The 23667-nt window shown below is 37.5% G+C and overlaps 2 protein-coding genes across 3 annotated transcripts in view; one reads left to right on the top strand and one right to left on the bottom strand.

Annotated features, from left to right (window-relative positions):
- ipo11 (importin 11) overlaps nt 1-13309 on the bottom strand; it is a 105033-nt gene extending 91724 nt beyond the window's left edge. The window contains exons 1-6 of one of the 2 annotated variants that reach the window (XM_007548188.2): nt 13161-13309; nt 8694-8756; nt 7718-7867; nt 5137-5237; nt 2366-2438; nt 156-359 (exon numbers count right to left, since the gene is read on the bottom strand). In XM_007548188.2, coding sequence (XP_007548250.1) covers nt 156-359; nt 2366-2438; nt 5137-5237; nt 7718-7855 — 516 coding nt within the window. In that variant the 5' untranslated portion in view covers nt 7856-7867; nt 8694-8756; nt 13161-13309. The remainder of the gene's footprint in view (nt 1-155; nt 360-2365; nt 2439-5136; nt 5238-7717; nt 7868-8693; nt 8757-13160) is intronic. The other variant, XM_007548187.2, reaches the window with a different exon arrangement.
- A 6186-nt stretch (nt 13310-19495) lies between these two features.
- The window catches only part of hsd17b3 (hydroxysteroid (17-beta) dehydrogenase 3), an 8838-nt gene continuing 4666 nt past the window's right edge, over nt 19496-23667 (top strand). The window contains exon 1 of the mRNA XM_007548185.2: nt 19496-19727. Coding sequence (XP_007548247.1) covers nt 19577-19727 — 151 coding nt within the window. The 5' untranslated portion in view covers nt 19496-19576. The remainder of the gene's footprint in view (nt 19728-23667) is intronic.

Below are 23667 nucleotides of genomic sequence, written 5' to 3'. Positions count from 1 at the left end.
AGCTTTTCTCCTCTTTATGTGTACACTTAAAAAAGGGGGGAAAAATGCTTTCCTCTGGCACTGAGAGCAAAATAAATAAAGCAGTCTAGAGGATAAGAATTAATAGCAGCTAATTAATTTAAAAAAAAAATGTAATGTTGTTAATGTGAACTTACATCTTGAAAAAGACGTCTGTCCTGTGCCAAACGTTTGGATGCCAATGTTTTGGTGACGTGATAGAAAGTTAGCAGTGCTCTGTGCTGCAGCAGACCATCTTGACCCTTTACGGATTCGAGCAGAATTGGAATGAGCTCAGGCCATTGCCTCGGGCAATCAAGGCGGGCTACCTTGGCTATCAGTACCGCGATCTGGGTTGCTATCTGTTGGGAAGAAGGGAAAAAAAAACAGGGTAAGCGAACATATCCAGAGGCAAGCATTAATACAACAGCAGGAGGTTTTGTCAACTAAACTAAAAAGGGAATTGAGGACAACTGCAGAGCATAGCTGATCAGATCTATTATAAATGTATTGTTTATACTTTTAAAAAAGAAGCAGTTGAGTCGATACCACAGATGCACATATCAGGCGTAAGATATATGCAGCGCTTAACATTAAAAACAAGATGATTCCCTTTTACATCACAGCATATGCCCTAAACTCCAGTTTGATTTTTACAAAACACAGAAATAACCTACAAGCTGGTGGCAGTTTTTGTGTTTTAATGCAGCCAAATAGAATGGAAAATTCCTACATTTCATTATTTAAGCCTGTGAATCATTAATCAGAACTGGTATTTGTGATTAGCAATTTCAGAGCAAATTTTTTTGATGAATCCTCTAATAATATTTTAAAAACATTTCTGCATTCACTGCTTCTTTATATTAACGACATGTCTGTGTAATGCATCACTCAGCTAAGGCTTTAACACAACAGCTCCTGTTTTCATCCATGCAGACATGAATAATTAAGACGACTAAATACATTTTAAGGATGAATGGAACTTAACTGCCCATAACCTGAGTTTACACATGTCTGAATGTTTGCAAAAGAATGTGTGATGTATTTAATGTTGTAACCAGAAGAATTATCTTTAACAGAAATAGTGCATCAAGACATTTATTAGGATGTTAGTCTTTGTGGACTTTATGTTAGAGCAAAATGTAAGCTTGCATGCCTTTTGGAGAGGTCTGACATGTTGATTAGCTTGTTAGAGGTAAAGCTTGTTTGGGATCCTCATAAGAAAAGGTCAGGTGCCAAAAGTGAAAAGGACTCAAATGATACTTTTAAAAGCTTGACCAATTAATAATATTGAGGGCAAGAAGTGCTATACATCAACAATTTAGTAAAAGCATAATTTTCTATGTCAAAATGTAACTAAAGTGCCACAGATATGGGTGCTGTGGTGGCACAGGGGTAAAGCAAAGCCTGCATCAAGAATTATGGCCGCGTCGAGGCCTTATTCCTCGACGCGGCCATCACTGGTTCGAGTCCAGCCTGATGACCTTTGCCGCATGTCTTCTCCGTTTCTCATTACCCACTTTAATGTCTGACCCCACTCAAATAAAGGCCACTAGAGTCAAGAAACATTTTTTTTTAATTATATAAAATATTGGAAAGGTGTAACCAAACCAAAGATCATGCCTATGTAAATTAAAGCAATTCAATATATCAATTTATAGTATGTTTTGTTTAATTAATTTTTTTTAACTGCTGTTTTTTTTTATTTATTTCTTTTTAAAAATTGTTTTAGAAATTATTCCAACAAAGTAGAACACTGTTCTCAGTCCCCAAGTTTGCATAATATGATCCAGCATAATATGACCCAGAAACATGTAACCTTTCTTTTAATGAGACATATTCATGCTATAAAACAGCTATAAACCTAATTTGATTAATAATATCTGAATGCAAGTTTTCCTATACCCGTCGGCCTTTATTTTTTCTACAAATAGCTAAATTCATAGAGTTTATATTGATTATAGAACCTCTAAATGTGGATTTTAATACCATGAAACAGTTGATCGAACAAAACACACCAGCCTCTCAAGAAGCTTGGACTGAAAGAGCAGAGGCTGAAAGTGGTGAGACATATGGAGTTCAAAACTATATTCATTCCCTGCCATATGGATCCCATCAGTCCTGACATTACACAGCTGTCCCTCAGGGATACACAAGCTGCAGAAAGCAGAACTAATGGCCACCGTTTAGGGCCACCATTCACGCCCAGTCATTTCAACCTCCATAATTGGTCAAATAAAATTACATTAGAAAAGACTAACGGCTTTATATGGTTTTCTTGTTCAGCAGCAAGTTTTGTGCAGAGGAAAAAAAACAGGTTAAATCCTTTTTGCAATTTTTGCCAGTATATTCCATTCTCCCCACTAACCTGATTGACGGGTTCATTGAAGTTTGTGATAAGACCAGCACGCAGCGATGTCTTCTCCTCCTCTGATAATGCACTGTCAACAAAGCAAACAAAGATATTCAGAGGGGGAAAGCAGGCAAGGAGAAAACAACGCACAGTACCGTACAAGTTTAGAGTTTAATGTGTTCTCACAATGCTCTTGGTGCGCAATTATTTAATTCATTAAGTTTTTATGAAGGCACACCAGCCACAATAACAATAAAGATTAGAAGAATGAGAAACAAATGACTCCAGACTACTAAACCTGCAACATTGTGGCTGAAGATGAAATGCTCCCCCATCCAGCATCCTGTGTTTACCACCATGACACCGAGCACATTAACACAGGTGATTGCAATGCACATCCCAAGACACCCATTGTCCTCTCATTTCCATACACGCAAGTCAATTGCATAAACTGGCAGTATGGAACACATTAACGTACCTATTTATCATGGGACTAACTAGCTAAAATCCACCGTAAAACAAGTGATTGAATTATGCAATTTAAAGTATTTCCCACAAGGTTCCTACTGCATGCAAGTGACTATGGCACTTACAAGGGACACACAAATATATGAACATTTCAGCAGATGACAATGTCTGATATTAATATTGTAATAGTATTTCTATGGCCGATAATCAACATTTATCAATATTATAAATACTTCACTACCCTTTCAACACTTTGACTTCACCACTGATCTGCTTCAGTTGCAAGGAGCAGAAATAATGAGAAAGTAGTTGTAAGTTGACTACTTCTCTAACAGTGCTGGGTTATTTTTATAATAAGAAAAACTTTGTACTTTTGTTGCTTGAAGTTTTTGTGTGTCGAGCTCTGGGAACAGTCTGCCGGAGGATGTCAGGAAAGTTCAAAGCAATAGGATTCATATTCATATTTTAAACTTTTATTAAATCTAATTGTTTCATCTTTGTTTTATTTCCCATTGTGCATTTGCTGTACTGCTTACATTTATGCCGTCTTATTCATTTTATTTGTCAAAACACCTTTACGTGCACTAAACAAAGATTTCTATTGCTAGTGGCTCACGTATATTTTTTTTTAATGTTGTAATCTCAATATTTTGAACAAATACCCTTCAGAGTAGTCACAGGATGTTAAAGAGTATAACTGAATAGCACAAATTCTATTTTACTGAGAGACAACTGTTAAAAAAAGAAAAAAAAATGTTCTTCTAGTCTTCCACTGAAACGAACATAACAGTGGAAAACACCACTGCTAGAGTTCATAAACAACTGAAAACCAACTTTACAGAACGTGCTCTGCGATGACAAACTTAAAAAATGTTTATCCTTTCAGACTTCAGGCTAATTTAATTGACCATCGTGAAATGCAAAACTGTCCTGTGTTCTGACATAACATTTAAAAACCTTTTTAACTTCCGAATAAAAGAAGCAAGAAAGCATCTGGGCTTCTTGTAAACCAACTCTTCAAAAGCAGAAAATCAAGCATGTTTTTACGTGCATTAGTGCACAATGCATGGATAATCTGACAACTGTAAAGTCAACTTTAAAGGCTCTGAAGAGATTTGCTAGCATATTTTTCAGGGCATTTTTTTCACCCTCTTATTATCTGAGCAGTGATTAAAACAGCATGGTGCCACTCAAATGGTCTTTTGGTGGTCCAAGCCTGTCAGAATTTCTGTTTATGATATTTTCTTCTCATAGTAAAGAGATCAAACGGACAACAAAAAGTGTGATCTATCATCATTAACTACTCTATTCGGGTATAATGATACCTGAAACTCCCAAGAACAAGACGGGACACAATATTACTTTCATGAAAACTTCAAAGCTTAAATTCATGCTGCATTACTCATTCAACATTTTTATACATTTTGAAACAAAGCAATAAACTGATGTCTTTTTCTGATTTCTTTTAACTTTTCAGACCTTAGGACAGTGTTTCAGCTAGGTATGGTCTGCAGTACAATATTTCTCTTTCCCCAGTTGCTTCAAATTGTGATGTAGCTCAACCAACCGATAATGGGGTTATGTTGAGGGGAGGTGAAGTACTGAGACAGCTGTGCCAAAGTTTTACTGAGACTAAAAGAAAGGTCCCCATTTCCTCAACCAAAATGACCAAAGTGGCACTAACATGTGATACTACATGATACTACAATCTAAGCAAGGATTAAAGTGGAAAAAGTCACTGCCTGAAATTGTCATTTTGCCTTCCAATGCAGCTCTGAGTAGATCGTGAGGACCATTTACCATCCTAAATACTGAAGCAGAAATCATTACAAATAATCATTTTGAATTAAAAGCTGATTTTAAATTGAATCATGGTCCCAAAACTTGGAATTGAATTAAATCTTGAGATAATCCCTCCCATAGCAACCAGGTACCCAAACATTAAATGTTAGTCTTGAAATATCCCAAAATCGATCTTACATAAGACAGAAGAGGCATGAGTGAATTCACCGAGTATCAAATCAAACCACAAAGAGATGGATAGTCAGACAAAGAAAGTAAAAAAAAAGAAGATGACAGCTGGAGAAACATCAAGTAGATGAAAGCTAAAACAGGTAAAAGCCTGGATAAAGAGAAAATGGTGGAAAGGGAGTGAAAACTAAGAACAGTTTAGCCTCACAGACAAAAATGGAGATTAAAACTGATGAATATAGATAGGACATTTGGGGATAAAACATGGAATGAAAGCATAAAGATGAGCCACATTGCAGGAGTGAGAAGCGAGACTCTGGGGATGAGAGTCTGGGGCAGGTACTTACTGAGGGGCCGCCCTCCTCCAGTATCTGTCAATGCCATTTTTGAAGTAAAGAACAGCAAGCCATCTCACGTTCACATCCAGCGTATGGTTATTAAAAATATTCTGGGAGGAAAAAGAAAAAAGAATTTGAACAGTCACCAGCAATGAAAAGTGTTATAGCTCATAATCAATACAAGACAAGCCAAGGACTGATCCAGTTTTATGACAGTTACAGCCATACTACAGGGGAAAATAAGTAAAAATCTAAACCAAAATATGACAGGACTTCCACAATTACAGAACAGCTCCTTTTAAAACACAGCGCACGGCGACTTTCTAACCAAGGCTGTCCGTGCCGTTGCTCTCGACACGTCTGAGCTGTAAATTGTGGTAATAAACCCTGAAAATATGTCTGAGTAGTCTGTGTATTCAGAGTTATTTGCGTTAGCACAGCAACGGGAGGAGCTCCATAAGAGACCGGCCACAGTAATATCAGAGATTGGAATCTCAGCTCTCATTTTTTGCCGATTGGAAAGGGTGTCGTTTAAATAACATTTGGGCTTTTGTACAAATATAAAACATCCATCTGTCGCATCAAGGGAACAGCACAGACCATTAGCAGAGCTCCACAGCGTAACTATTTACTTCCAATATGCAAGTGAAAAACAGCCTGCTGCCACTTGGCTTTTATCAGATCCAGTCAGCAGAGCTAGAATGAAGTTGGTTTGGCTCCCTTTTGATCAATTCACACAGACACTGCTCTCCAGAAATAACTGAGACATATTGTGCACCCTGGCTTAATTGGGACCACGGCGGCACAAAACACAACTTTGTTGTGAACATTTCTAGTGAGTGCTGAATCATCTGTGGAGCCAACGACAACACTACATCAGAAGTCGAAGCGGTTTCAAAGTCACTCTCAAAAAACCATCAGAAGACTCCCTTGATGATGAGCTCTAGAGACGGGCTTTGGACTGCCTGAAGTTGCATGCTGTTACATGCACTTCCCAGCAGGAGATTCTTCAAGTGAGACACTTTCAAACAAGAGGTATTCCAATGTGGCAGCATAAGTGGAAGACACGGGAGGCAGATAATTATCCAAATTGTGCGTGGCAGATGATGTTAACAGCCCAACGCGGACGAGGGCTTCCCATTATGTAGACACAATTGCTAAATGTATCTATATCAATACCACACATAATTAGAAGTGCAACATTGTGGCATAAAAATAATCAAGGGGCAAGAAAAAGGGAGACTCAGTCTCAGGATTGAACTCTAGACTGTTTACAAGAGACAAATAGCCATTGTCAAAGTAAAAGCTGGCAGAGCCTCTGTCTGCACTTCATTTACTTCTACGTAGATTAGAATATTTTGATAACCATAAAACAAAAACATGAGTCGAGCGATCCAACTCCTAATCCTTACCATGCAGTAAGCAACAAAGCATTGAGAAAACTATAGATTTTGTCGTCTTCTACCTTGTAATATGTAAGAAGTGCCCTCTAACGGAACCTCTGTTGTAAAGTATGTGTGAAATAAATTTGTGGGAAAATTTCAGGCTAAACTAGTTGCATTCCAAACATACTTTACAGGTGCGTAATGTGTGAAAACAACCATAAACAGCAAGTAAAAATAGCTACAGTGGCATCGTCCTCAATGCATCATTTGAACAAAATACAAATATATATGTATATATATATAAAAAAAGAAAGGACTCTGATTCAGAAATTATAAAGCACACAAAGTTCATATTCTGGAAGTGATCCTGTCACTACCAACACAGCAAAAACATAACCTGCCTAATAAACCACTTCAGCATAAATAAGACAGTTTTCAAATTTAAATTGATGGCTTCACTTTATTACTTATTAAAATGCTAAAATAAAATAAAAATGGTAATTTTATATGCGTGTTGACTGGGAGGTGTTTGTTTACATCTTCTCTATTACTTGCAAAGCACTTCTACTGACAAAATAAAAAAGAAAAATTTTTTTTTTTTTTTCCCCATGACTGGTTCTTAGTTCTTTGTGTTTTGCTAAGCAGAGCACATACTGGGCCAATTTCATTACAAATTGCAGAGATGAAAGTGAAACGCATGTCATCATTCCAGTCTGGCGAGAACAGTAAACAAATAGTTTTCTTGAAATATCTAAGTAATCGCTCTGGTGGATTGCACTGTGTACCGACTTTATGAGCCACCTTTGCATCTTTACAGAAACCATCTGTGGTCTAACTATCAGCAACCAAATCTTAATGAAACCTTTCAGTAGAGATGTGAGCAATTCTTTAACACAAATTAATCCTCAGCTGTCTGCGATGTACTGCTCGCTTTTTTGGCAACTTCAAACTTCTTCCTGTGATTACAACTATTGTGTGAAATTGTCAGGATTAATTATCAATCAAAAAAGAAGGGGTGCATAACCCGTCATTTTGGTATTGCTAAATGTAATGATGATGAAAGATTTTCCCCTTTAACTTAGAAACCGATCCTCAGATTCTAACTTTACGGCAGACGGTTTTCTGCTTCATGTGCCACATTCATCAAACTGACAAATTGTTCAAGTTTCTTACAGATTTTATTACACTTTCATATCGTAACTCACCAGAAGTACTGAATAGAAGCCCGGCTGCGTCTCCCACTGCCGGAGCTGCTCCTCTGCAGGCTTCAGCACAGCTGTGTCCTGACTGGTGGCTTGGGTTAAGGCCTGCAGCACCACTGAACTGGCACTGTCCACATCCATGGCTGGATATATCTGCAGGACACCATGAGAAGGGAGGAAAAGAGTCGAGCTCAGCATAAACAAAAAGTGAAAACTTCAGGTTTACTTGAAAGAAAGAAAATTTAAATTATTTCACAGAGGGGGGGAAAAAGTAAAACAACATCAAGAGCAAACTGGAGGAGTCGATTTGCATCTACAAAGAACACCAGAACATGAAACACTCGCTTTCACTTTATCTGACTGAATTACTTCGACCCCCTTTCATAATAGATGATGCGGTGCTTAAACCCGTACCGAACTGAATGAAAAAAAGCTACAGATCTTCAATAAAGAGAAGCATACCCGCCAGAAACGGTTGGAGACGTCAATGACATGCAAACTCTTTATATATGTCCCAGATGTTATTTAAGCACCCCAGTTTCACATACCCAAAGGCGTTTTTCATCTCCAAGAACAAGTCTGACTAATTTGCCTCTGTGTCTCAGATACGAAGTTAAACTGCTGCATAGCCACACCTGCTCCCGGGTCATGCTTTTAATTGTAGGGAGGATATATCCGATGAGGGGAAAAAATATATATTCCCCTGCAAACGCACAGCCACTAGTTTCACCATACCAATTAAAAAGCATAAATTAGAAGCAAGAATTAACTGCTTCAACCATCTGAAAAATTGGCCATTTCTGAAAACATGATGGATTATCTTTGCATGTTTTTTAATGGATTGTATGTTGGTTGGGTATTAGAATTCCAGGAAAAGGGAGGGTTAAAAGTGGAGCAAGGTTGCCATCTACAGACCAGAAACAAATATTCACTCACACATAACAGAACTCTTCAGGAATTGCAAAAGAATAAGACTTGCCTCTTTCTCAACACAGCAATATGACAGCAATGAGTGGTCGATATCTGAACAGTTAAACCAAACCTGTAAAATAATAAAACTAATTAGAGAAATAAAATAGAAAAAACAAGAATCGCTTTTCATTCTTTTAAAATTTAATGTTGCTTCTCAGTTATTTGACAGTGATATATATTTCAGGTGTTCATTGCTGTCACTTTTGATAATTGTCTGTTTTCCAGCTGGTGAAAATTCTACACCAAAATGAATTAAAAAAAGGATGTCTAATGCGGAAATTAGAGATGTGGCGATCGATCGGCCATCGATCATAATCGGTCGATTTCCGTAAAAAATAAAAATAAAAATTATGATCGATGATCGCCAGTGGTGGGAAGTAACGAAGTACAAGTACTTTTTTACTGTACTTAAGTGCAATTTTCGTGTAGCTGTACTTTACTTAAGTAGATTTAATAATGGATACTTTCAACTTTTACTCCACTACATTTTACAGTAAGTATCTGTACTTTCTACTTCACTACATTTCTACAAAAGTGTCGCGTTACTCGTTACATCCAAGTCGCGTTGCTCTTTTTGTCCGTTAAAATGTGAAGTTCAGGGACTTAAGGTGGCGCCGTAAAATCCAAGCAATAACGTGACTTAGTGTCTGTTGTCACCCATCGCCTCCACCTTCACTCGCACGCAGAGCTCCAGACATGCGCAGTGGTTTCCTCTGAGCAGGAGGAGATGTCTGTCTAATCGTCAGTAATATAATAGCGCTGCATAAGTCATAAGATATGGAGACATGTAAAACCAGCAGCGCTTCGCTTTCACAGATGGTGGGGACTTAGTCCAACTTTTAGCGTCACTTGGAAGGAAAGCTTGAAGAAAGGTAAGATCTGTGGACGCGATGCTAGCAAAGCTAGCTGTACCGAGACACACATGTTGCATCTGCAATGAAAAAAAGTTGTCACTCATGCGCTGAATTATTGTGCGGAGGTGTTGACTGATGGGACAACGCTGTGACTAAAGTCTGCATTGATATGACATTCAGGGACGATCCGATTCTTCTGGACGGATCTTTACTGACTAAATTTATTTCAGCTCTAAGTATTTAATATCTAGGTGTTTTATGGGTATGTGGATCTTTCAGATCAAATTGAGAAGCAATTTTGATAGGTAAAACTTAATTTTTTGTGTCACGTAGCGCAGGGTGGTGGTCTTGACTTTGTCTTGGGTAGGTGGTCTTGACTACAACTCTGCTACTGGTTCCTTGGTTGCATGTCCTCCTCCACCCACCTTCTTTCCATCCCCTTTCTGTTGGATTTCTTTCAAAATACAAGCCACTAATGGCAAAAAAAAGTGAAGTTCATGCTATGTTAGGACTAGGACAGGAGACAAGATGTTTCCATCCCTGAAATTATGATGCACAGAATCACATATCTAAGTCTATGTTACAGAGTAAACATAATAAAAACATGCTTTATCTGTGGCATTGTTCATTAAAATGGCACATTTCTAATGTATTAAAATTAAATACGATTGGTTCACTCAATGATATTGTATTAGTATTATTCAGCAAGTACTTTTACTTTTAATACTTAAGTGCCAGTACTTTTTTACTTTTACTTAAGTACAAATGTTAATGTGGTTCTTTTACTTTTACTTGAGTGCATTTTGTCTGTGTATTTGTACTTTTACTTAAATACATTTTTTGAGTACTTTCTCCACCACTGGTGATCCCTGATCATTGTCTCTAGTTGCCAATCACCAAAACCAATCACTTCACAGACTGCTTGTGCAACTTATTTCCTCTTTCCTTCACACTGCACAAGCGCACGGTAACGAATCCTGTCCTGTGGAACTATAACACTCTTGAGACTGAATAGGGACGTTTGCGTGATGCAGACTCAGATGCAAATTACCTCAGGGGTGAAAAACATCAAAATGCATCAACACAATGAATCTAATATGGCATTTCAAAAACAACCACTTGACGGAGTTTGGCCACTTCGAGACTCAATGCAGGAAAAAAGAACAATCTGAGCAGCCAAATAGCAGGTAAAGCAGCGCACATCTACAAACACTCACCCGGATTAGCATCACGGTCAGAAGGTTTTAAAAAATAACCTGAAAAATATTTAAGTCTTTGAGCTGGCGATGTAAGACGCTACGCACTACTGGTAGTAATATTCCACAGACGTAGCGCCACTCAACCTCCACCAGACAGTGAACTCTCACACCGAACGTCTGCTTAACGCTGCAGCACGTAACTTAAAAAAATACAAGATTTTAGATATGCATTAAAATCTATTATGTCTAAATTAGGTGAATTTATTGCCAGATATTTTTCCCCATTTGCCAGATAACATAGCATCATTTATACCCTAAACTGAAAAATTAACAGTCATTCCAGGCGATCGGTAAAGATCGGCCTCATGGATAATCTGTATCAGAATCGGCCACAAGAAACCTGATCGGAGCATCCCTAACAGAAATACCTTGTTGTGGTCTTAAAAAACTTCAAGGGGGAAGACTATTGACTTGTCCGTTTGGCCCCTAGACAGTGAAAAACACACCTCAGAAGGAGGATATGCCACTGAAGGTCATAGCTAAAAAAGCTGGCAGTTCACAGTACTTTATGCATATTATATTGGCATATTATTGGATTAAGCAAAAGAAAAAGTGTGGTAGGAAAAGGTGCACAAGCAACAACTACAACAGCAGCCCACAGAGGATTATGAAGCAAACTCACTGAAATGTAACCGAGACAAAGTCAAAAGCACAAAAACAGGGGAAAGGAGAAAAAGGATTGAACTCAGTTCTCCAAAGAACTCTTTTCAGATGAAAGAAAATTTTGATGTGGAAATGAAGGTCTCTGACTCTCAATTTTATACTCTAAAGCCAAAGGATCCAACTCCAGTCTATGAGTGCTACTGTCCTGCAACTTGTGGATGCATACCTGTTCTAAAACACCTTAAACAAACAGCTGAATAGCCTCCTTGGAATGTCACACAGTTTTGCAAATTCCTAAATATTAACCATCAATTTGATTCTCATCTAGAGCTTTTCAAATAAACTAAATTTAGGCTTTTCAAAAGGTAGACTCCATAAGGATCAGAATTAACAGAAATAAACTCTTATAAAAATGAAGATATATCTATTTGAGTAATGAACCTACACAAGCTACATTTTTAAATTGTCAACTGAAAAACATTTCAGTTTAACAACAACAATAATAATAATAATAATAGTAACATTTGAATATTTTCTAATTTATTGAAATGTATCTGTAATGCTTGCAGGGACTGGCTTGGTTCTAGGAAGTTAAGTTAATGCCATTTAGACCTCAAACCCTAAACATTGTTGCTCAGCAAGCAAACACTCAGATCAGCAACTGCACTCTGCAATGCAAGTTCAATTGTAGCACAAAGTAGTACAATCGGGCTCCCAAATTCAGGTAAACAGCTTCAGAATGGCTGAAGACACAAATTATGAGGATCCCTGCATTTTTATTGGCAGCTGAAATGGTAAAACCAATGGAGAACTTAGTGGACATAAGGCAAGGGGGAAAAACAAATGGTAAGAGAAAGATGGCTCAGTTGCAGCCTAAATCCAAATTATGCAATATTCAACAACTGTATTGCAAATGCATTATTCTTCACCGTTTTGAGCTCCAACTAAAACAGAAGTAAAAGAGACTTTCTAGAAAGCTGCTTAGCATCACGTGAAAGATGAATCATGGTATATTAATATTTACAAACAATGGTTTCACAAGGGTATATGTATGCACACACCAGTTTTGGCATTTGCTTTGAAATCCTGCCGAATATTTTATACGGCAAGATGTTCAAGGCGAGGTCTGCAAATGTATTTAGCTTTTTTGTCTGGCTTAAAACTGTTTTCATCCAATGTGTGCCGCAACGTAAACAATGCTCTAACGCAAGGGGTTAATCCGATGCTAGACAGTTTAATGTCTTGTGCTTTCTGCAGACAACACAGCCCTTGCTGAATGTCGTCATCATCATCATCATCATCATTGTCAGATGCTTCGGTCTGTTACCTTATACTGTGAGTATACTTAACCAGAGGCCTCTGTTACAGTATTTGTTGCAGTTAATGTATTTAAAATGCTGCGTGTCCATGAAACTGTCATGTTCTTTTAGAGCACAGGCAAGACCTAAACTAGCTCTAAGACATGTTCATATTCAAAAATGAGCTGTCGCGATTCGAAAAAGACCGTAGCATGTCAAGACAGCTTGCTTCACATCACCACTCCGCATGTCACCAATTCATAAAATACAAGCAGCTCATTTAATAATGAGTTCTTCAGTGTACACATCACTAAACATCACAGCTAACTTTGAGCTAACTAGCAAGCTAAACTTCTTCAACCAGAAACCCACGGCTGTGCGTCAACGTTGAAACTGTTCACTTATTATGCGTCCTGTAATCGAATAAATGAGGTTTGAAAAACTAGTTAAAAGCTCTCACCTCAAAAAAGCCGAAAGAAAAGTGAAAGTGTAGTAGTAACAGTGGCGACCGTAGAAGCTCTGCCAGTAGTTTCAACGTAACGAGCGATGGAAACACGCTGGTTGGAATGGCGCGACTTGCAGCTGGCGCATGCTGATGACGTATGAGGTTCAGCGTGCTCAGTCATGGGATTCTCGGCTCTTTTCAAGATTTGAAATATTTGGCTCTGTTCACTAACAAGAACCGAATGTGTTAGGCTCCAAGAACCATTCTCACCATAGTCCTACTCCTAGATTGTATAATACAATATATAAAATTGTATTATAAAACTTTATAATACAAAAAAATAGTTGTATTATGTATTCTTTTTTATCATAATGAAGTAGTTACTGATGTATTCATTTAAAAGTGAATTTATTAAATCATTAACATATGTACATAAATATTAATCAATATACTGGTGCTATACAAACAACTTGCACCAAAATACATCCAAGACTAAGGAACTGGTCATTGACTTCAGGACGGGTAGAGGCAGTCCAAGATAGGTTCTAATAGGAGGGGAGTAAGTGGAGGACATGCAGATCTATACATATCTTGCAGGACTGTGGCTGGACAACAAGTTAAACTGGACAAGCAACACAAAACATCAGTATAAAAAGGACCAAACCAGACCCTACTCCCTGAGAAGACCTTTTAACATCTGTGGGAAGTTGCTGTGGTTGTTTTATCAATCTGTTTCTGCCAGCGCCTTATCAGACGCTGTGGTGTGCTTTCCAAGACAAACCTTTCCAGGTTGGAGAAACAAATCAAGCATGCCGGCTCTGTGGCTGGCACATGGCTGTACTCTCTAGCAACAGTGGCAGAGAGGAGAACATTGCAGAAACTCCTGGCTGTTGTGGATAATGCCAGCCACCCTCAGCAGACTGTTATCAGCAGCCAGGAAAGCAGGTTCAGTGGGAGGCTGCTTCTTTCATAGTGAAAGACAAAGAGACTTAGGGACTCCTTTGTCCAACATGCAATTAATCTGTTGAACTCCTCTCTGGTGGGGTGGAGGGCTAACAGGACTCAAAAGAGGTCAAGGGACTGTAGCTTTGGGGGTAAAAGGGAGTCAGTTTGTCGACCAATTAGGCAATTGGTCAATCAGCCAGTGAGGCTAAGTTTCTGAAGTGTTTTTGTAACACTGCTGTGAGGGAGATGGCGATGGCGATGGAATTAATAGAGCTTATTATCTACCTTTCCATCAATCTATCTATCTGTTAATTTAATGTGTCCTTTACAAAATGTAAATAAAATGTAACTAAAATAAAAAATAAAAATGTAAATATATTTCCTTTAATTAATACTGTATAGGATTACACTGACAACAATACAGTGTGTGAGCTTTTATTAGCAGTATCTTATGTATGTATCACAGTAAGTGTATCCTGTATTGAATGATCATTTTTAGAGATTCTCTAAATGAAGTTAACTCACATTGTTTTTGTTCAGGAGCTTGAATGTCTTTCTGGGTCATTCACAGCCAACACATCGCAACACATTAACAGAACATGTGAACATTTTACTAACGGTAAACGGCAAGAACAGAAAGTTCAATAGTGAAACTCTTAAATAAAAAGTATTTACTAAACGTAGAGGGAAATATTTAAAGCCTTTGTTCTTTGTTATTTTGATGAATTTGGCTTACAGATGATGAAAAGTCAACAGCAAAAAAAAAAAAGTATTAAAGATGATCACCAAAAATATGTATATGTTTAAACAGAAATGTTCATTAGGCATTTCTGTTAAGTGTGGAGATTTTAATGAATCTTTTTTTACTAGAATAAACCTTGAGCAAAACTCAGACCAGCCAATTGCTGGTACAGCTTTTTTTTCTATTGCTTTGGTGCATCTCTCTGATCTGAATTAAAATGTCATAACTGTTAGTTCAATCTTCACAAGATTTTGCTATTTTTGCACATCATAGTGGTAGTTTCTCATTCTTTCCAAATTGCAAATTGCAAATCATTTTGGACTTTGCTGGATTTTTTTTATTTATTTGTTTGGGGGGAATATAATGGGAACAATCCTTAATTAATTCCATAATAGGGAAACTCACTTCTTATGGCAGCACAGTAACAAAACATACCCCACTGAATATAAAAAAAAAATCTAATATTAATATAATATAAAATATCCAAGCATTAATATTTGCTTGTCATGTCAGTCAAAATGAACTAAACGTATAAATTCTGAATAGTTGTTCCCTATATAGGTAAAAATTTCTCTTTTCATTACTTGTGTAAAAACAAAAATGTTGAATGTTTTGTCACACCAATCTACCTCATATTCATTGTCAAAACTCCCATCGTACACCTGCAATGCACCATGACATTGACATAGTGGGTTTCTGTCTGACGGGCGTGTGAAATGCAGGTAGGCAGAAAGCACTTCAGTTGGAGCAAGTCTCATGAAGTTCAAACAGAGAAATGAAAACAAATTCGAGACAGCCTGGCAACTGAAATAACAAAGGCTAAAAGCTGTGCCTTATCAAACACAAATTATCTGAATAAAAACAACAGCACCTGAGGGCTCTCTGTTCGACAAGACGAGTAGCAGTAATGCAACTTGACTGGCTGGAAACATGCAGGAGCTGTGGGATGGCAAACGCATTGCAAGAGATGGTATCTGTCATGGTCCATGGTTTGTTTTCGCTTGCAATTTTTCTATTCCTCTCAGGAATTTTCCTCATATGATTTACTTTTGATTACAGTGTATAAGTTGGTTCCTGTTTGATTTTGGAAATATTGGTTATGTGCTGCCTGAATTTTTCTGTTTCCCTGCTAATTTTTCGTCCTGGCTTTGAATGTACACCCATAGTCAGTTTGTGACCCAATTGCTCTACATAATGATCCTAAATTCCTTCTTTGAGGTAATACACTGAACGGTTATTTTGATTTTGAGAACATTATCCCTGGTTTGGCTGCACATTGTGTTCAATAGATTATCAAATTCCTTGGCTATGTCCTCTGTATTCTGCATTTGGATGTTTTCTTCATCATTGTCTCCTTCTTCCTGGCAATAACTGAAGCCATTAAGCACAAAATAAATAGTTCGAAAACAAAAACTAAGTTTCATCACAAATCAATTTAAAGTAGGCTATCAAATTAATGGAGAAGCTCAGAAAACACTTAGCAACAAAGAATAATGAGCTGAGGAAAGTAGACACACAAAAGAACATAACTGATCAAAAACCATCAAAAGCATGACCATTACAGTAGATTTCTGCTTAGGGAAACTTCTCATTGTGCCAAACCAAGCACGCAGCAGCAAGGGTCATACAAAACTATAAGCACAAAAAGTGATGCCACTGTTGACAGGTTGTACTCATGGGACAAAATGGTCACAAGCAGACAGGCAAATCTCCCCAATTGGATAATCAAGTGACTAAGAACACAGACAACAACTTCTCAGGGGTCAGTGAGGAGAAATAAGTGACAAGGAAGGCAAATGTTTTACTGGAAGTCAACTAAGTATTTTCCGGACTATAAGCCGCACCAGACTATAAGCCGCAGATATCTCTGCCACTCTACGCTTTCCACTACGATGTAGCAGCACGCAACAGGGGGGAGGCGGACACCCAAAATTTGAGTCATAACAGGTCAATTGAATATCACATTTATTATGGTTAGAAAAGAAACAGTTGCCAAGTTTAGATTTAACTGAACTGATTATGAGGGCGAAGAGAAGAGAAAAATCTCCTTACTGTCTGGCTACTAGCATGTGCCAAATGAAAATGGGCACTTTCTCCTTCTTCTGCTTCTTTAGATTTCAATGGCAGCTTGCATCCATTATTGTTGCACTACTGCCATCTATTGGATCCTAATATCTATACCTCAAATTATCATAATGATCCCAGTATTATTTAAAAAACAAAAAAATCTTCTTTTTCCCCTCAATGCTATGATCAACAACATTCTCAAATTTCAATTCCCTATTAAAACCTAATTCCATTTTAATCAGAGACATGATATCATGCTCATGTCTATGGTTTTAATGGGCAATTTCTTCTCTTATTTCCAATTTTGACTTCCAATGATTCACTTCCTGTTAAAGAGCCCCCTGGTGGTTGAAGAAAAATCCACATATAAGCCGCACCAGACTATAAACCGCATGGTTCGAAGTGTAGGAAAAAAAAAAGTAGCGACTTGTAGTCCGGAAAATACGGTAGTCCAGAACCCAGGAGTTCTTCTGTGATCAAAGATTGTTGCTGTATGACATTCTCATTACTGTCATGACATTCTATCATCACCATTTCAGGGCACGAGAGATGACATTGCACAGCCACATGTCCTGGATGGCCCCATCAGTTGTTGTCAAGCTCTGCTAATCCTTTTGTTTTCTAATAGGGCTCTGGGTGTACGTTGAAATTTGTTGTCCTGTTGGAAAATTATCCACTGTCCCAATTTTAAGTAATATGGGACCTTCTCATCCAGTATTTTTCTGTAATACCTTCTCATCAGTTATGACCAACTTCCCTGTCTCTGCTTAGCACCACAAAGCCACAATACCATTCACATGGAGAAGTTATGGGAAGATTTGAAAAGGCGTGCATGAGTGAGGCGCCCAACAAAATGGACTCATTTACACCAGCTCTGTAAGGAGGAACGAGCCAGAACTCCAGTGGTGTATTGTGAGAAGCTTGTGGAAGGAAACCCAAAAGGCTTGATCCATGTCATACAGTTTAGAAGATAGTTATCCTGGATAGTGACCATGAACTTTTGAATTTGAGGAATGTAAAAAAAATAAAAAATTCTAAAAAGTGTTCTCGCCAAGTTTTCTGGCATTTAGCAAATATAAATGATTTTGCTAATTCTAGCTAACCTTAGTTTGATTTAACTTCAGACAATGAGGAAATCGTGTGTTTGTGTCTTTTTATTCATTGTATCTAAATATCTGGTTTCAACTGTGCATCTTATAACTCGGCAGATGTGTTTGTCTGACTTCTTCATTAAAACATAAATAAATGTTTTACTTACTTACATGTTTAAAACAGCTGTATTTATTGATGAGCTATGCCTTCCAAATTTTTGTTTTTCAAAGAAATGTAGAAATTAAGCATTCCTATTAATATCCTATTAAATCATACTAATTTACTTTGAAGTTTGTGCACACAATATGACAAAAATATTCTTTTGGAAGATGCTATAGGTTCAAAAGCTAAAATAAATACAATTTGTATGAATTGGACTTACAGTTCACACTACATGTTAAGGAATTGTTTATAGACCTTAATAAAAAATGCAAGGAGGTGCATTGTAGTATATAATTTCCCCAAAAGCTCTAAGCAGACAGTGAGGTATATGTAATTAATGCATTCTTATGTTTGATCGTGCTTGTGGGGGAATGGTGATAGCGTAGGAGTAAAGTGTTCGACTCATGTAGGCCTCAGTCCTAGACGCACCCATCACAGCCTCACATCCCGACCTGTTGACCTTTGCTGCATGTTTTCCCCTTTCCCACACTGATGTGACGATTTCCTGTCAGATCACTTTCAATAAAGGCCACTATGACTTCTTTGAGTGTTTTCAGAACCCCTCCATTACGTATGTTAAAGATCTAAACATGCCAGATGACAGTATAAGTCATTTAAAGAGGAGTACACTGATGTTTCTAAATATAAGCAATTCTCTTAAGTTACATACACTGTTGTATTTGATGCCTTGATATGGGGATGATGTGTGAAGTTTGTGGTGGCTTGCATTATGATCAGGACTCTGTGAGGGCCACTTTGTTGGATTTGGTTTGAACATAGTGCTATTACTGTTTAGCTACAGCTTACTGATAGTTTGAACTGTGTTTGTTTAAACTGCTAAAAATGTTCAATAAAGATATTTTGGCAAAAAAAAGAAAGAAAAGAAAAAAAATAAACGAAAAGCCACAAGAGACAAAAAAAAAAAAAAAAAAAAAAACCCATAAAAAAAATCATGCTTGTAAATGTCATAGCATGGAAAATTTCTTAGGAGCAGAGAAAATGAGTCCTCAATGGAAAGCAAGAGACATGTTTTCACATATACAAGTTCCTCAAGAAAAAACTGTCTGTGAAACAAACAGAGGTGACAGATGGCTATTTAACAAAATAACATACCAAAGAAAACAATTATGAACCAGCTGGACTGACTGAGAGAAGTGTCTGTGTTTCTGAGCGACCTGGTTTACCTCATCAGATAAACGTGACGATATTTAGATTGATTGATAGATAAATAGACAGACAGGCAAACAGACGGACTGTGCCACAACGTGTTTTTGTGCGTGTGTGTGAACAGTTTGTAAAAGGGGGAGTGTCTTCTGGCAGAGTTTTCCCTTCTTTCAGTCTTTATTACCAGACTGAACAAATCCACTGACGCAAGACGGAGACGGTGGAAGGCTTAAATCCTGATTCACTGCACTAGAAAAACATGGATCTCCTGGAGCTGATATTCACTTTGCTTGGTGCAGCAGTTGTTGTTTACTATGGAGGGAAGCTGGCGCTCTTCAGTAGGATGCTTTTTCCTAAATGGTATTTTCCTCTGTCAAAGACCTTCTTCACTTCTATGGGAGAATGGGCAGGTGAGAAAGTTTTCACCGCATTTGGACAAAAATAATTCAACATTTTGTATTCATGAGTGCAGCCACATAATGTCAATGAGCACCATAGCTTTTGCGAGTACATGATGCCCAACAAACGGAGCATTGTGCTGGAGGTCACCTGAAGATGGAATACTCGGGTGCAGAATTGTTGCAGAAAGAGGCTCATCCAGCTCAGGCTTGTTTAAACCACTTGTTTTTCCACAGGATTGCACTTGTGCAATGTCGAACATTGAAATGCATGCCCTGACTTTGCTTCAGAAGAGTTTTTGCATTCCTAGACAACGGCTGCTCACATTTGCATTAAAAGCAATGAGAGTTAATAAGTAAAATCAAGCTCGGCTCTTCTAACAGATGACTCGTCTTGAATTCTGATTTAGTCTTGAGCCAAACAACCACAGGAAAAGTAAAATTAGCTGGAATAAGAGGAAGATTCTGAACCCAAATTATAAAGCACCTCCAGGGTCTGTTGATAGGGGATTTAGCGAATATAGGACACGCTCTGTTGCATTCTGTTGCATTCCACAGCTGATCCAACGACTATAACCTGAAAAGTTGATATGAATGTCAATTTTACTCGAACACAACGACAAGCACTAAGAGCTCTGTTTCAGGCCTCAGACCTCAGTTGCCATTGAAATCCCCCTGCTGATCCCAGTGCAGCGAGACTAAATTGAGTGATTTACTTTGGCAGCTTCTGAAGAGTTTATACAGCTTCCCACAGAGCAGGAGGAGGTCTTGTGAAAGACACAGAATGCTGGGCTGATTTTTCTTTCTAAAGAACAATCTCATTCCATTCCAGCACAGAAGAAAACTTCCAGGACAGTATGTTCTAGGCTGCACATACCTCTGCGTTCAGCCCTATTTTAACAACTTAAAGCCTCATTTGCATAGGTTTACATTTCTATTAGAATATGGCCATCCCAAAAACACATTTCTCACATTTAATCTGGATTTTTTAAAGTTAATTTAAGAACATATCTTGCAAGCTCATGTGGAGATTTGCAATTTATTTCCTACGATGGAGAAAATGATATGTGTATCAGTAGGATCTCACTGGCACAAGCTAAATGTACAAAAAAAAAGCAACAACACATCTCCAGAACCCTGTAGAACGAGTGAAACTTGTTATGTTTTCCCTCCTTTTTTTCTCATGTCAAAATTCAGTTTGAAGATTATGGTAGCAGAACATTATAGCTATTTTGTTGTGCGCAATGAATAAGAGAACAGATGTATTGTGTACTGTTTGTTGCTAAATGTTCTACATGGCTCCTCTTGCCATCTGACTTGACACTGACTACTGTATTTGGAGGATTTTCAGTGGTTTGTCTCAGAATAAAATAGTCAGAACTGGTCACATGCAAGTGATCATATGCATATGATATCCTTCTTATATTCAGGGATCTGAATACATTTGCCTTACATATATGTATTTGCCTTCCAAATTTATTCAGATCCCTTAAATTCTCAATTGCATTTAGGTTTAGCCTGGGACAATTCTAAAACATGGACATGCTTTGATATAAAACATTTCCTTTGCTTGTTACTCTGCCCCTTCTTTGGGGTTGTTGGTAAACCTTCACCCCAGTCTTAAGTCTCAGATTAATCCCAGAATTTTCCAATATTTAACTCCAGCAATACTCTCATCAGCTCTGATCCTGCGGAATAAAGGTGTTGACACAAAAAGATGCTGAACCCACCAGATTTTTACCATAGGAATAAAGAAAAAAATCAACTCTGACCAGTTTCCCTGTGCAAGATCCACAATGGTGTAATTTGTAAAAAAAAAAAAAAAAAAAAAAATTCATTTTATTTTTTTATTCATTTAACTGCACGGTTATACACTACTTTGTGCCGTACTATCATAAAAATATCAGCAAAATACAACAATGTTTGTTGTGATATAACAAAATGAAAAAGTTCAAGGGAGAGTCAATATTTTTTTCAAGACATTGTAGGCTTAAATGCTAAGATAAACCGCTTTGCTATACAGAAATGGAAGCAATTTTGTATTTGTAGATCTCGAATCACATTGCATGTTTAGGAATTGTTTGTAGACCTTCATAACAGTTGTGATAAAATGTGAAAAAAATGCGCCTTAAATTGGGGTGAGTTCTCCTGCTGTGAACCTGTTAAGATTATTTTCATCCATTATGAATCAGCAAGTGAGAACTTTGGGAGAAATCCTCATGGCGACAGCATTCTGAAATAATTACTGCAAAGTAGACAATGAAAAAACATTGACCACAGGCCAAAAAAAATGTTATTGTTTTTCAACTTCCTGGAGTTTTGGCTCCATGCACTTTAATCATGTCTTGTCAAATGTAGAAACCTGTAGTGGCGTTTGCCATTTACAGCTTTTAAATTAAATTTTAATGTGGTTGTTTTATTGTGAATAACAATCAGGAATCGAAACTACATAATGTTTTTCTCTGTTTGCTGTCTGTCTTGTTATTTTATTTTGAAAATATAACCTTTGCAGCCCATTTTGTTGAGAAAGAAGCTCTTTTGCAACTAAAGTTCAAACCCCTGAAACTGATTACCCTGATTTTCCATTAAGCAGTCCCAGTAATAAAGTGCAATTAAGGAGTCACTAACCTTTTTGAAACTGAGGATTACTTCATGGGTACTAAGTGATGTGAAGGGCTACTAAATTGATACATACAGCTGATTATTAATTATATCATTGAATGTTTAATGATTTATCTAATTTCTTAGTCTTTTTTATTGCATCTGAAGGTGCCTTCTTTCTTCCTGTCTTTGTATTTTCTGAGCATCTGTTTGTTGTCATGTTCCAGCAGTTGTTTTGTTTTTTTGCAGCATATTGTACACGTCAGCTCCCCGGTGAAACCATCTAACATCTGGATGTTCAGCGCAACTGGAAAGTGTTTAATTGGGAATTGGGATTTAGTCATGCATTGAGGGATTCTACTGGCATGTGTTTACTCTGTACTGGACTGTTCATCTGCAGTTGTTGGAAGAACAGGCATTCATTGAGTGTAACATCTGACTTTAAGGCTCAAAATCTGACAGTAACATGCTTTAGAGAACATAATCTAGAAAGAAAAACTTAATCTTTGCTCTCTGTCAACCAGCATTTCAATTGTGTTCAGAGAAAAGTAGGTGATGCAAGATTGCAAAGGGAGAGAGTTGTACCAAGTCTGTGTTGATTTGAAACAGTGTCTTTTTTCATGCTAGTAATTTCAGAAAGCAATCACAGGGATTTCAAAGCAAAGTCAAAATCAAAGTGAGGCTTACCCATATATTTTAATATAAAAAACAAAACCTTCAAGCCCACGTCTTTACCGGAAGACACACAGCTTTTGCTTTTCTTTCCAATGGTCCATTGCTGCCAACCCATGACCAAAGCAGAAAAATGAAACAGCAATAATTAATAATTAACTCTCATGTCTTTCCACTACACTGAACAACAAAACAACACACTCATGTTGATTCATCAAGAACAAAATGCACTTTCATTATCTTTTCATTATCTGTAAAACTGCCCAAAGTAATCTGCCAGTGAGTAACAGAGCCAGGAAAACAAGAGAAAGACAATACAATGACCCAGTTAAAGTCCAGTTCCCCACCAGATTAAAATGCCATTGCAGAAATGATTGACTGCACACCTCAAGGAACTGATGCAACATTGTAGAAAACATTTAGAAAAGATTCTCCAAGATGATGTTGAAGATTGATGGGGTGATGTGGAAAAACAATGATTTCAAGTTACTGTAGCTGAAATTCATTCAATATGACAAGGTTACACAAAGAGGAAATACACCAGCAATAACTTTAGAAAAGCAACTTTTGCTGCTCATCAGTCTGGAAAAGGATGTAAAACCATTTGAAATTCATTCCTTTGCATTGAAAGCTGATCATGAAAAAGCGAGTAACCTAACCTATGTATATGTATGTATAT

This window comes from Poecilia formosa, unplaced genomic scaffold (assembly GCF_000485575.1).
Source record: "Poecilia formosa unplaced genomic scaffold, Poecilia_formosa-5.1.2 Scaffold25, whole genome shotgun sequence".
Taxonomy (NCBI): domain Eukaryota; kingdom Metazoa; phylum Chordata; class Actinopteri; order Cyprinodontiformes; family Poeciliidae; genus Poecilia; species Poecilia formosa.
Note: the sequence above shows the minus strand (reverse complement) of the source record. Positions and strands in the feature narration are given on the sequence as shown.